Source organism: Apteryx mantelli, chromosome 16 (genome assembly GCF_036417845.1).
Source record: "Apteryx mantelli isolate bAptMan1 chromosome 16, bAptMan1.hap1, whole genome shotgun sequence".
NCBI classification, from domain to species: domain Eukaryota; kingdom Metazoa; phylum Chordata; class Aves; order Apterygiformes; family Apterygidae; genus Apteryx; species Apteryx mantelli.
In genome coordinates, this window is record NC_089993.1 from 1,211,425 (window position 1) to 1,226,137 (window position 14,713).

Consider the following 14,713-nt stretch of genomic DNA (forward strand, 5'->3'; position numbering starts at 1 on the left):
GCCCCGCCCCGCCCTTAAAGAGACAGGAGGGCTCACAGTGCCGGGGCCTCCGCGCCGCCACCGCGCAGGGCTGCTGCCGGCCAACAAGTCTCCCACGAAGGCAGCGGGTGGCCTCACCGCTTCTGGGCAGAGCGGGCGGGGGAAGGACAAGGGAGCAACGCAGGTTCGTTATTCTCAACCCTACTGCTTTATTCAATAGTCGCTCATCCTACACAAGTACAAACACAACATGGCCCAAAAGGCTACAAAGTTATAAAAAAAAAAAAAGAAAAAAAAAAATCAAACAAACTTTATAGTATTGACTGTACAACAGGCAGTAAATTCTTTGCCTTTTCCAATGCGAACCCAGTTAATCCAGAGAGCATCATGGCCTCAAGCCTCCCTCTCTGCCTTGCAGTTTCTGGGGGGTTGATACTCAGTTGCTAATTTGAGCAGATTTGTAAAAGCAGAAGCACTTGCACCATTTCATAGGGTGAGGGGCTGGAGGGGTAGGAGATTTTCTTTTTAACCAAAACCCTTTAGGAAAGGCAAATGGAATCATTTAAGGGGGCAGCTACAAACCAGTTCTTAGATTTCCAGCTTCATTTCTAACACGTATAACAGTGGGCTGGACAGAAGTCGTTGTTTCTGCTGGTTGTTCAATTAGTGTATTCATTACAGAAGTTTAGCCTGCAACACTACCCAGAAACTAATCTGTTTGTGAACTGGAATAAAATGACAATTCACTATTTTAGTCTAAGACAGGTTTTGTAATCTGGACTCCAGTTATTCTGAAGATCCTGTGCTGGCACCTAGAGACTGAGTTAAATGCTTCCCTGTCTTACTATACAGGGCTTCCAAAATAGTTCAAGATTTACATGCTTGTCTGTACAGCGTGCTAAGCATTTAGAAATCATCAAGCAGCAGCCTGCTAACTGGTGAAAAAGAGGCTATAGCATCTTTCCTTCCATTTATCTGGAAGAGATGTTATATCCGCAGCCTTTAAATCAAAGCCGTTTTTAAATAATTTCAATTAAATGCCAGGAAACTAAAAGCCCCACAGCAAGGGCTATCTATTGGCTAGGAACTGCACTCTCTCCTCTTAGGTTGCCTTCACTGCCAGAAATCTACCTCTCACTCCTCCTCACCCAGATCCATTATAAAAAAAAGGTACAATATTTAGTTTGATGGGATTTAAGTTAAAAAATAAAAAGCTGTCCAGTCTTTTTGCTTTATCGTGAAGAGTTTGAGCTGGAGCGGCTGCGATGGCGCCTTCGTCCAGGAGATCTGGATCTGGATCGCCGGCGAACAGGGGATCTGCGCCTAGGAGACCGGGACCTGGCAGAGAAGGAAGGAAAAAGCTTTTGTTAGGAGACAAGGGCAACAGGTTCCAGTAATCTGTCAGCTCATGTACCATCTTTTCAAAAGAAAAGTACTGTACATGAGTTTCAGTGAAATACAGCCAAATCTAGAGAGGAGAAAGGCAATCCAAACATTCACTGCACAGCAGGAATATTCTGGCAACCCTCTCTACACATCGAGAGGTTGAAAGAATCTTTAATGTCCAAAGAACAGACAAGAATCTTGTCTTCTAGCTCAAGCAAAGGAACAAATAAGTTCATTCTACATCAGATTCTCCTTCATCTGAAAGGATAATTTTGACTCCTGAAGCCAAGATACAATGAGATTCAGGGAAAGGATTTATGTAAGCCCTTTCAAACTAAGAGGACACTTCTCAAGTCTAACTCTAAAGAAATAATCAGGCTTCAAGCTCTTCAGTACTGCAATCAAACCGTACAGCCAACCAGTATGACGCCCAAGTTCCAGTGGCAGACTATCAAAAGAGCTTCTCAGGATAATAAAAGTAAACCCATGGCCAAGATTAGGGAAGCAAACAAACAACAAGGAGGGAACCACTAAAGCTAGCATTTGCCAGACCTCAGTAAAAAAATCCATGATTTATGGAGGACAGAATAGGTTGTAGAACTTGTGCCATGTTAACTAGTTCTCATTTTTACACAGAAGGGGCCTCCAGTTCATAAGCTGTTCAGCAATCACCACAAGCTATTGTTTTTAATAGTGACAAGAGCAGACTTCCAGAGACAGAGGAGCCCACCTAGATGCCAGGAAGGCTCTAAGACTGTAATCAGAGTACATTCAGGCAGCCCTGAACTGTATGATGGACACATGCATGTCAGGTCGCATCCTGGGGTGGGTGTACTCCACTCACCTGATGGAGGAAGACTGCATTTTGGTCATGTGCTCATCATACAAATATGGGAGAGAGGCGCAAAGGTTTTAGGAAGGAAAGCAGGAGCATGTTGCCAAAAGCATTGTCAGTCAGAAGTCCATTCCTACTTCACCTCGAGGCATTATGCAGAAAGGACTCCAGGGAACAGGCTGGTAAGCACCTGTCATTTCTGACAGACTGTATTGAGGCTGTGGACTAGAGCAGGTCACCCTTGCACTAAGGAGTTAAGAAGTCTAATCCAGGTTCATCTGACACCTAAAAGGTGCTACTGTTGTTTGGAAGGGAAAGTCAAGTCCAACAGGATGAAACTGTTCCCATGCTGAGTCTTTCAGTGGTGACATGTTGTTACACTGAGAAGGAAACATGAATTGTCACAGGTCTCACCTTCTCCTCATGCGAGGGGGTGACCTACGCCACATCGGTGGCGGTGGCAGCATCCTCCTGGGTGGGCTAAAACGTCTGGGAGGTGGTCTAGGCCGCGGTGCCAGAACAGCTGTGGCAGTGATCTCCTGACCATCAATTTGACCTGTTTAGGGAACCACAGATATAGGAAGAGATAATACTTTCCATCACTAACATCTGCACACCACGTTTTCAATGTGATTCACTGCTTTGTCACAAGCAAATGAAGTATGAATCAGCCTACAGCCCTGTTTCCACCACCAACTTAAGAGTCATTTGACAAAGTCCACTTACATATTTAACTTCCTAAAAACCTAATATCCCAACAAACTGCAGTTCAGATGTTAATCAGGGAGGATTTTTACAGAAATTAAGAAAATTTAGTCACTGTTTATTTTCGGAAAACTCAGTTTTAATAGTTCTGTCATTGATGGATCTGTCCTGAACCACATAGAAGACAAGGCCATTTGGGCTGAAAACAGAAAGACAGCATTTAAGAAGATCAGTTACCCAAAGTCTTCCCCACTAACTCTTTTTCAGATCAACCCCATGAGTTCCAAATATTTTTAAAAGCCTCCAGCCTCCTTGCAGCATCTGATACCTACCACCATCCATGTGTTTCAGGGCTTTCTCAGCATCATCGGGGTTCTCAAACTCCACATAGGCATAACCTTTAGAGAGATGTGGATTTAGCCTGTCGACTGGCATGTCAATCATTTTAATCTTTCCATAAGTGGAAAAAATTTCCATGATGTGATCCTGCAGAGAAAGAGCAAGTCTTAAGGACATACACCACATGTACCTGACCAGGTCTGGCTGGCAGGGAACAGTAAATTCAAGCTGTGCACAGCACTAAACTAGCCTTAAAATCAATGCCACCATCAAAGATAGATATATTTCATTGGCTAGATGTGGACAGGAGTCTGGATTATTGCTGCTTTCTCTACTGTTGTCTATTCAGTTTTACCTCAGGTTGTTCCAAACCTTAAGGTCTAACAGCATTACCGCTTGTATGTCAAAATAGGTCAAACTCTCCAGGCTAAAGAAAACCTACAAAGTACAAAAATCAATAAAATCAACAGCCTCTGGTGACTTCAAAAGACAACTTACGCCTTCAGTCAAATACTCATTGTTAAAGATGCATTTTTCTCAATATTGTAAAAAAAATATGAATTTTTCAGCACCCTAAGCTTTTTTCCTTCTGTGAAGACCTTTAAACTACATTCCAGGAAAGACAGCTCAAGTCAGCCCAGCTCTCCTCAGATCCATTATCAAGACCTTCAGATGTCCTTAATGCCTCCAAGGTCATTTCACAGAATCACAGAAAGGTTGAGGTTGGAAGGGACCTTTAAAGATCATCTAGTCTAACCCCCCTCCTCAAGCAGGGTCACCTAAAGCAGGTTGCCCAGAACCCTGTCCAGACAGCTTTTAAGCATTTCCAGGGATGGAGATTCCACAACCTCTCTGGGCAACCTGTTCCACTGCTCAGTCACCCTCACAGTCAAAGAGCTTTTCCTTATGTTCAGACAGAACTTCCTGTGTTTCAGTTTATGCCTGTTGCCTCTCATCCTGTCACCGGGCACCACTGAAAATAGTCTGGCTCCATCTTCCTTACACCCTCCCTTCAGATATTTATACGCACTGATAAGATCTCCTCTGAGCCTTCTCTTCTCCAGGCTAAAAGGTCACAGCTCTCAGCCTTTCTTCATATGAGAGATGCTCCAAGCCCTTCACCATTTTAGAAGCCCTTTGCTGGACTTGCTCCAGTAGTGCCATGTCTCTCCTGTACTGGGGAGCCCAGAACTGGACACAGTACTCCAGATGTGGCCTCACCAGGGCTGAGTAGAGGGGGAGAATCACCTCCCTTGACCTGCTGGCAACACTCTTCCTAATGCAATCCAGGATACCATTGGCCTTCTTGGCCACAAGGGCACATTGCTGGCTCATGGTTAACTTCGTGTTCACCAGCACTCCCAGGTCCTTCTCCACAGAGCTGCTTTCTGGCTGGTTGGCCCCCAGCCTGTCCTGGTGCATGGGGTTATTCCTCCCTAGGCGCAGGGCTCCACACTTCCCTTTGTTGAACTTCATGAGGTTCCTCTCTGCACATCTCTCCAGCCTGTCGAGGTCCCTCTGAATGGCAGCACAGCCTTCGGGTGTATCAGCCACTCCTCCCAGTTTGGGATCATCAGCAAATTTGCTGAGGGTGCTCTCTGGGCCTTCATTGAGGTCATTGATGAATGAGTTGAATAGTATTGGACCCAGTATTGACCCCTGGGATACACCACTAGTTACTGGCCTCCACCTAGACTTCACATCGCTGATCACAACCCTCCGAGTTCTGTCATTCAGTCAGTTTTCAATCCACCTCACTGTTTGCTCATTTCTGCTGTTACTCTACTTACACAGTCTCCCTCCTAGTAACATAAGATACTAAGTCTGGGATACTGAGAAAGCAGACAGGCCTTTCAGTACTACACAGCCTCAAAATCTGCATTTTATTCAACTCAGTAAAACTCTACAAAAACTTCCCTCACTCATTTATTTGGTCACAAAGCAAGAATTTCCAAAATCAAAATCTCATCTGCACTCTAGTAACAAAAAGGTTTCGAGGACATAAAAGAGGGGGAAAAAAACACCCCCCAAAACAAACAAAAAAACCCTCACAACCACACACACACACAAACGCCCAGGCTTCCTCACAAAGATATGGACGCTTGACGTTACGGGGGATTGCGTCATTACCTTGGTTACATTTCTGGTGAGCCTTCCAACATGCACTTTTGTAGGTCTGGGTGAGGGGCTCCGCCTCTTTCGCTCCTTCTCATCTCTCTTGGGTGGCTTAGATCTGATTTTGACAACACAAAATATTGTCTAGAAACATGCAAGACAAAAACTAGAAGCCAATCCCTAGCACATAATGAAAAAAGTACCATTTCTGATGGGGGCGGGGCCATCTTTTTTCTTTAAGTGACAAGTTAAATGTTCCAAAAGTAATGGAGGGGCGGTTTCCACTTGGAAACATCAAGACTCACATCTGTCTTTTCTGCTTTTGCTTTAGAACCTCTTGGAATTTTAGAGAGCCTTGTTTTTGTGAGTTCTCAACCTTACCACAAATAGGGTAACAAATGTGAAATTTAATGGACATTTCCTCAAAGTTGTTGGCCATAGTCATAGAATTTTATATTTATTAAAACAAAAGACTACTAACATCCTTTGCCTTGACAATGAAAGAGGCAAAACGCAGACAGAAGCATGAAAGGATACCACAACCAGGAAGCTTATAGATCCAATGATTTGTGTTTCTGTGTTTTCTGTTCACTAGAAAGGGCTACAAATGTCACATGTATGAAACTAACTAAGTAGCTGGACATTGCAATTTCTTTGTCGTTTTTTAAATTATATTCCAGAAGATTTTTTTAAATTCATGATGTAGAAGATTTGTATTTATGCTTCTTCCCAATTTTACTGTCTATAAAATGAGGGATATACTCAAAACACAATGGGTTATAACACTTTAGTAGATTTTATCAGCCTTCAGCACCTTATTCACAAAATTATTCAAAGGAAAAACTGTATGGGTATTTAGTTTGATTTCTACCCTTTCAAAATATGCCTCCTTAGGTTTCCTCCCCACCATATATATAAACAAACAAACACACACACAACATTTTAGCCCTAATTTCTCTGTTGCTTTGGCTGGAAGTTACAGGGTACATACAGAGTGTTTTACACTCATCTAGCACCCATTTATCTTCATATCGGCGGTCAAACGCTGACTAAAATTGCCTATACAAAATACAATAGGTAACAACCACCTTTAAAAAAATCCATGATCTCCCTTCCTACAGGGCATAAGCTTCAATTGTATACATAAGGGGCACCCCATTCTAACAAAATTCAGATCTCTAGGTCGTGGAGAAAGCAAAGTCTTCTGAGAAATTTCTACTGTGATAGCAGGTTAATTTCCATGGAGAACACAAGATTGCGATCTGGTAATTCTCAGAAGACAAATCAAACTCACTTGGAGCGGGAGCGTCTCCTGTTGTCATGTCTCCGTCGAGACGGACTTGGGGATCCAGAGGAGCTGCTGGAACTGGAACTGCGAGAAGTGCTAGAGCTCCCAGATCGGCTTGAGGCAGAAGAAGAACTAGAACCGCTGCTAGAACCAGTGCTGGAACTGGACCCCGAACTGGAAGTTGAGCTGGAACGGGATCTGTTATGGGAAAAAGCAAGAGTGGAGTACCAAGAAAAATAGCTGAAAAACTTCTGGTAATCACAGAGAAAGGAATTCTGAATTAAAACAATGAAAACCAACCCTCATAGTTCACTAGTTCAGCCAAAGGAAGTTCATACCTCACAAAAATAAAACCCCTTAAATTAGAAAAGACTTCACTGTGACCAACACAATGCAGGCTTTGAACAAGTCCATGACATGGGGAATATGTATCAGAAATCAGGTTGGTGGCTTTTGTAAATGCTGTAATTTGCTACTACCTGCACTATTACTGAGAAGCAGTAAGGAAAAAGTAACTACCTGGTACTGCTGCTCCCACTGGAAGCACTGCGCCTTTTGCGTGTCTTGTCCCGACCACGATCCTTCTCACTTGATTCCTTGGTGCCTGCTTTATCCTTGGACCGGTCCTTTGATTTGTCTTCAGACCTATCCTTGCGCTTGGTTGGTGAGGGAGCCCTTCAAGAACAAATTGCAGAAGGCATAATTAAAAAAAAGAAAAAAAGAAAAAAAACCATTCAAACAAACAAACAAAAAAACAGAAAAGCAACACAGCACATTGAACATCAAATGTAACTCAAGATCACCATAACTGCTGGATTAAAGCATAAGGCAAGTTCAGGCTTTTTAGAAAAAGGAAAACATTTTACATTACAGAGCAGCTTTCAGGAAAACAGCTGTAGCATACAGAAATTCTCACAGGAAGTGGTACATTTCCAATTCCTCACCCTCACTGGGAGAGTCCTAGTACCCTGTAACATCCCCAGTTTTGTTAGGCCTAGAAAATTCGGACAGAATGATTACCTAGTGTTGGATTTTTTATTATTTTCTTTGAGTCCTAGCAAACTCTTCTTTTTCATTCCTGATAACTCCATTTCCCCTTCGGAGGTGTCCAAAGCAGCACCGAATGGGCCTCACTTATCTCAAATATCACTTCTAACTCCTCGATTCTGAGAATCGATCCCTAATCGAGTGCAATATACTCCAAAGAGCAGCCTAGTGACAAGATAAAAGGGTTTAGAAACAAGAAATTAATAGATTGGCATGAAACAACAAACCTACTTTGCAACAATGGCAGCACACTGAGGGTCAGCCAACTTCTACAGAGTACTTTGGTTGCACAGACTGTTACACAGCAGTTACAGCCCAACTCTGTGCCTGCTCACACTGGCACTGCATGCCTCACGTAAAAGTTTGTATACATGTTTCAAGCTATCATTTGACATTCATAGAAGTACAAAGGATCCTCATTATCCAACCAAAATAAATGGCAGATAGAGGGCAACCATTTTCTCTGAAAGATGTACACGCAGCTCAGGCCTCTTGACAACTGCCTTGTCTTCAGAGGAGTAAGCACTGGTTATCTCCCGAGCCAATTTGTGCCATATATAGCACATGCGGCAAGAAGAAAGGGTTGCTGAAAACAAAAAAACCCACTCAATTCTGGCTGCCTTCAGTGTCAGCAAGCTGCTTGCAGAGCTCTGTGTGCCTTGGAAAGAACAGAATAAAGGGCCCAGTTGCTGCACTACTGCAACAGCAGACCTTGCTTTAATTTCTTAGAGGAAAGCCTAAAGTGGATTCTGACCTCATCTAGCCCCAGTGAGTTCCTTATTTACTCTAGATGCAGACAAATGAACACCCCAGTAATTAATACTGAAATACTGGACATTAACTGAATTCCAGGTATTTTCCATGAGAGGGTTGGATCCCTCACATATGTTATAAAACCTAAACACTTTTCTTCATTTTGACTATTCCACCTGGACTGCTTAACATCTGAATTACAAAGATGCGTCCAGCATGTTTTAATAGCCACTAAAAGAATGTGGTGGGTTTGATTTGGTGTAACACCTATTATCTACCAATGAATGAAACATTTAGAAAATGGAAGAGTGGAAACAAGCATCTCTGCACTGCCAACTTCATCAGAAGTGGCATAATACATTCACAGCACAGCATGAGGTTGGAAACATCTCCACAAAGGTATATACATCACAAGCAAAAATCATTAAGATGAGAAAAACTCTCCAGTTTAAAGTACACAACAGTCTTGTTGCTTCCCTGCTTCTGGTTTCTGACTCCGCTAATCACTAATGTATTCCTTAAATTACAGTTAAATTTGTTTTGGGAAGAGACCTTTCTAGACACCTGACTTAGCTTTCTCGATTTCAGCTTCACAGTTTTCCTTAATACCAAAGAAGTTTCCTTAAAAGTTCCAAAGCAACACAAATGAATGTTCCCAAATTCAGCTCTCTGCAACTTGTAGAAATCAAGAAACACCTGTGTCTTTTCATACAGCAAGCAGGAAACCCACAATGCAAACATGAAATCAGCAGGGCTTACTGGGAGAGGAAATATCTTCTAAAACCAGTGGTTTTCACAAAGCAGTCCATGGACTATTTGACAGGTGCTGCAAAGGTGACTAACAAAAGCAAGCTTGTAATATGCCATTAAGGTGTACGACATTTCTAAACAGCTCTGTGCCTCTAGTGCAAAATGTGAGAGGGCCACAGTTCAAGAATTGAAAGCCACTGTATCAGACCAACTGACTCACTTGGAAGGAAAAAAAAAACAGACAAGTTTCTGGACTCGCAAGACCAAAAAGCTTGACCATTTTGCTTTCCCATCTTCCTTCTCCTAAATACACCACAGTCATGCCAGTATTATCTCTTCCTACAAGTCAGCTTCTCTTATATCCTTGGACTATCACAACCATGATGCTATTAGCCAAAACATGCAAAACGACCTATTATCCTCTGATAGCTGCCTCTGGTTTTATCCCTACTGGAAGGGGTAAAGAGAGAGAGCACAGATGAAGACTAGCACATGCTTTCCTGTCATTCAGCTTGCTGCTGGAGTAGTAGGAAATGCTACAGTTAAACACTACCACTCTGGCATCACTCCTCAACACTCTTCTCTGAATAGGCAATTACCAGACAAACTAGCCATATGATGCTTATACTTTGAGTGAACCTTTATATGATGGTACATGTAGCATTTAAGCGTTTACAGCCTCCAAACTAACAGATATTTGCCCTCCATCAAGATGTATGCACCTTTCTCAAGAATGCCACTCGCCTAACTTACTTCAATTGGCAATCTCAGTCTAAGAAAAACAGCCTCTGGGCACTTTCACATGCTTGTGTTCAGACAGTTACTGGGCGACACCTCTGTGTGGAAAGAATAAAATAATATCTACACACAAGGGTGTATAAGAAGAGATAGCATTTGTAAGCAACATGCTTCTTTCCTGAGATCAAAAAACCCCTCGCTGCCTAACAAGTTAATGTTTTTGCAACACCCATCCCAAAACAAAAAGCCTAAGTGCAAGCTACACGGGCCATACATTCATTTCACACACACCTCTCTGCTTTAAAGAGTTGGTTTGCAGAGACCTGAGCTGCAATGCTGTAGCAAAGTAAGCAAACTCAACTCTCCCCCGGACTTCCTGCACGACCACAGGCAAGTCCCTTAATGGCCGTTTGCTTCAGATCCTCATTTGCAAAATGGGGAAAAGGTTTCCTCGTGTGAGGAGAGGGTTCAACGCTCGCCAGTTCTTTGCAAAGTTACGGCCACTCGCCCAAGCTAACTACAGCGAGTGGGGCCGGAGGAGCGCAGGGGCAGCCAGCTCCGCGTCCCGGTTCGCACGCCATGGGGTACGTTACGGCGCCGGGCGGACCGAGGGCTTGTCGCTGCTGACCGCGCCGTACGTGTTGCCATACTACGAGCGAAGCCAGGGCGCAGGCTGAGGAACAGGGAGAGAAAAGCACAGACCAAGCACAGAGTCGGTTCAGAGGCAGAGCCCGCACCCCGGGGCCCGCGCCGCCCGCCGCTTCCGCCAGGCCCGGCGCTGCCAGCCCGCCCGCCCCGACCCGCACAGCGCTCCCCCCACCGCCCCAGCGCGGGGAGCTCCGGGACCCCGGCCCCGGGCTCCCCCCACGCCCAGGCCCAGGCCCGGCCCCTCCCCGCCCTCGGCTCGCTCCCTCCCCGCCCCCGGGCGCGGTAGGCCGCGGCGCTGCGGCTCCATCCCTGCCCCTCGCCCCGCCATATCCTCCTCGGCGGCTCCGGCGCGCTCTTCTCGGCACCCCCGAAGCGCGGCGAGGCCGCGCCGCGCCCCGGCCGGGCCGGATGGACGCCGATCCGCCGCGCCCCCGGCCGCCGCCGCCCCTGCCCCACTTACATCCTCGGCGCCCGCCTCAGCCGCCGCTCCCCTGCCCCGTCGCGCGCGATGCACGCAGGGCAGGCGGGAAGGGTGCCGCGCGGCGCGCCGATGGCGTCACGCGCCGGGGCGGGCGGGGGAGGCCGCGCGAGTGGGTAGGCGCACTTAAAGGGGCAGGTCGCCGCCGGGCCGCGGTCCCCGGTCTCCGGTCCCCGGCGTCGTGGCAGGGAGCCCGAGGTGGGGCGCCGCCGTCCCGCAGCCGAGGCCTGGCGGGCACGGGCACGTCCCTGCGGGGTCGCGGCCGGGCCGTGGCCGTGCGTGACCGGCCCCCGGCGGCGGCCGCTCGGCGCGGGGGCCCGGGAGGCGCCGCGCGAGGCTACGGGCTGCGCCGCGGCCTCGGCGCGGGAAGGCCCTCCGGGCGCTCACCGGAGCACCAGCGTGCCCGCGCCGCGCTGCCGGGGACGGAGGGGCAGGGAAGCTTCCGCAGCCCCTTTGCCTCCCTTTAAACTTCCCCAAGGGTTCCTCCGAGAGAGCCCGAGCTGTGAACCCCGGCGAGGGGGGCCTGGCGGTTCAGCCCCGTTTGGGCATTGCTGAGGCTCCTGGCGCGTCGCCCGCCTCCCCCTTGCAACTGGGCGAGCTTCTTACAGAAAATTGTGGGTGAGGACATCAAGAGAAGAAAGTGGTGAGGAGGGAATATAGCAAGCGGGGAGTAATGACAGCAGTGGCCCAAGACAGGAGCCCCAGGGGGACGGAGGATGTTCCTTGAGGGATGTGAAAGCTGGGTAGGTCAGGCACTGAGGCTAAGAACGTGAGCTAGAAAGGGGGAAAACTGACAATATGTTACTCCGAAGGAAGAGAAATCATCATGCGTGCTTCAAAAAGCTCCAGTGCTAACTGGGTGTAGCCCTGCTGGTCAAAGGACGTCAACAGGACAAGTTTTGGAGGTAGAAAAGTGCAGTCTCTTTTAAAAGACCAACCAGAGTTCCCTTACGATACAAGTATTTCTCTCTCACCCTCTCCTCTATTCTGTGGGTACCTCTCCCTTTTTTTCAGGGGTGTCAAATTAATACAACCTAGCAGAAGTCTGAGCAATTACTCTTCACTTGTACTTGGCTTTCTTGTATGATTTTTGCAGCTGTGCTTGTTGATGTAATAAAAGATGTTACTTCTTTCTACAAACCTCATTCTGCTTAATAAAAAAGCCAGTTTTTCAACTCTTGGTTTTCTACAGATGACAGTCTTGATGCTACAGCTTGCTGTAGGCCTTCACCTATAGATCCTGGGCCCTGCATCATCTGCCTATCCAAGTTGCTGAATCTCAGTGCACTGGTCTCTAATTTAAGGTTGTAATAGACTTGCTCAGTGGATGGGGAGCAGAAGGGGATGTATAATGATGTATAAGACTTACTGAGAGGGTAGGCACCTGCCATTTGACTTGCAGAAGAGCAAGAAAAATGTGAAGAGAAGAATGAAAAACTTAAAATGGAGCACCATCCAGTGGCATTTCATAGATCCAAACATTTATGTGGGAGTGGTGTTTTTTTTCCTCTCTTTTCTGCCAAAACATGTGTTGTGTACTTACAAAAAAATTTGCTTTCCGTCTGGAAGAGACCAAAAAGTTAATTCCTCTGACTGATCTTCTGACTTTGTCACGTTGACTTCCAGCTGTACTGCCTGCCCGGCTTCTGACTTCAAAGGAACATAGTCAGGACAATTGTACTTAGATTCCATTTCTATTGCATTGCCTTAAATTAGACAGAACTCTCTGAGAGGTAGGTGCATTAGCTGAAGTGTGACCATGGGCATTTTTGTTAAATACCTAAGATTTGAGTCCTTGTGTTCCTCTGTGAAAGGAATGCAGCTCCATCTCTTGAATCCATTGTAATAAATGGCCTCATTTATATCCTTTGCAGAATGTAAGTGGAAGTAGGGCAGATGTCTCTAAGATCATCAGTGTCAAGGAGAACTGGTTTATCTTTGGCTGTAAAAACAAGTGGGTGCTACATGAAACAAGCCACAGGCAGGTTCAGAACAAACTGAAGGAGGTCATTCTTCACACAGCATCTTGTTAAAGGGCAGAATTCCCCATCACAAGTTTTTGTAGCCCCCTAGAAGTTTACATGGGCTCAGAGAGAAACTGGGCTAAATCCTGAATGACAAATCTATTGAGAACTATTGGTAGAGTACCATCATGACCTTCATCTTAGAAAGTCTCTCAGCCACAAACTGGGTGGGAATTTTATTACGTGCTTGCACTGATCCTATGTTCCCACCTAGACATCTGCTAGTTGGCCTGCTGGAGACAGGATACTGACCCAAAAGCACATCCAGGCTGATCCAGCATGGTTGTTAGTCTCTCCTTTCTTCCAACTAACTCCAGTTACACATGAAATTTTCTCCAAATAGTTTTAAGTACTGCAGCTTTAATTCTTGAATTGTGTGGTGCTTTATTAAAATCTTCAGCCCATTTTTGTGCTAACCGTTTTTGACCATACATAGACTAACCACTGAGTGAAGGAATAATGAACTTATCAATTAGAAAACAACTTCAGCCTCTGCTGGAGAACAGGATGTGACGCATCTGAGCTCTTCTATACCATGTTTTAGCTGCAAATCTCAAAAACTGCTTTATGCAAGGTGGCAAGTATCCCTGTCTCCATTCTATAGATGGGAATATTGATTAAAGAGACAACATAGCCTTGCAAAAATAAGCCAGAAGTCTCAGCTCGTCTTATCTGCAGGTCTTATGGAATTCGGCAGGTTGTACTGTTTAATGACAGTCCATTAGTACTGTCATGGAGAGAGGATACAAGGAGCAAAGTGGAACCAATTTCCTGCTGTGGTTGCCCTTGAAATCAGAGAGGGGAAAGCAGTCCCTGCTGCATATTCTTCATTCATTTGGCAGAGCCTGTCCGGTAGAAGAGGCAGTGCTCCCTTGAGCAGGAGGGAGGGAGGCAGTACTGGCCAGCAGGTGGAAACTCCTAGTGGATGGGACGTGCAACCAGACTTGTTCCCACTATTCTCTTACTGCTGTTGAGGCTTAGAGCAGGATGTTTAAGTTTTCATCTCCTTTGGAAATGGCAAAGCTTCCTTTGGAAATGGCTAGCTGATCCCAAAGTCGTGTACTCCTGTGTTCTGATAATGGCTTTCATCTCTATCATGGTGATCTAGGCGAGTTTACTAAACCAGCAGAAAATTAAGATTACCAGGATAAAAAAAGAAGTTTCCTGCTATTTTGCTCCCTAAACCAGCTCCTTGAAGTGTTGTGAGCAGCAGGGCTGCAGTGGAAGCAGTGGGAGCCCTGGGGGCAGGCAGGCAAGGAGACCTGATCTCCCTTTAGTGGCTACTAGCAGTCCATGTGACTGAGCCATAAGGCCAAACCTAAGCAGAGACATTTGAACACCTCACCTGGGGGCACAAGTAGAGATGAGAACAGGTTAAAGTGCTCATCCCCTCCCCTTTCAGAGGAAAGCAGCACTGCCATGAACTGCTGCCCCAATCCCGTTGGGCAGCCATGGCGGGAGCAATGGGAACAGCTCATGGTTAAACCCCGAGACAGAAAAGGTGACATAGATCCTTGCTGTTCCTGGAGTGAGGCCGCCCCGAAAGAGTTAAGAGGAGGGCTCCTCCCCTCCAAGTACATAAGTCTCCTCCCGAGTGACCTTCCCGGCAGCCCTTGCTGGCTCTGCCC

The 14,713-nt window shown here is 46.2% G+C and overlaps 1 protein-coding gene across 2 annotated transcripts; it reads right to left on the minus strand.

The window, feature by feature from the left end:
• Nucleotides 1–164: 164 nt before the first annotated feature.
• Nucleotides 165–11,108, minus strand: RNPS1 (RNA binding protein with serine rich domain 1). Of its 2 annotated transcripts, XM_067306172.1 has the most exons (8): nt 11,044–11,108; nt 7,668–7,859; nt 7,167–7,322; nt 6,654–6,845; nt 5,375–5,477; nt 3,238–3,391; nt 2,615–2,756; nt 165–1,317 (listed from the first exon to the last, which is right to left on the minus strand). In XM_067306172.1, exons 2-8 carry the CDS (start codon nt 7,736–7,738, stop codon nt 1,212–1,214), a joined length of 924 nt encoding a protein of 307 aa, XP_067162273.1. In that variant the 5' UTR covers nt 7,739–7,859; nt 11,044–11,108; the 3' UTR covers nt 165–1,211. The 2 variants fall into 2 exon arrangements, with proteins under 2 accessions (XP_067162273.1, XP_067162274.1); XM_067306173.1 differs by lacking the exon at nt 7,668–7,859.
• Nucleotides 11,109–14,713: the final 3,605 nt, after the last annotated feature.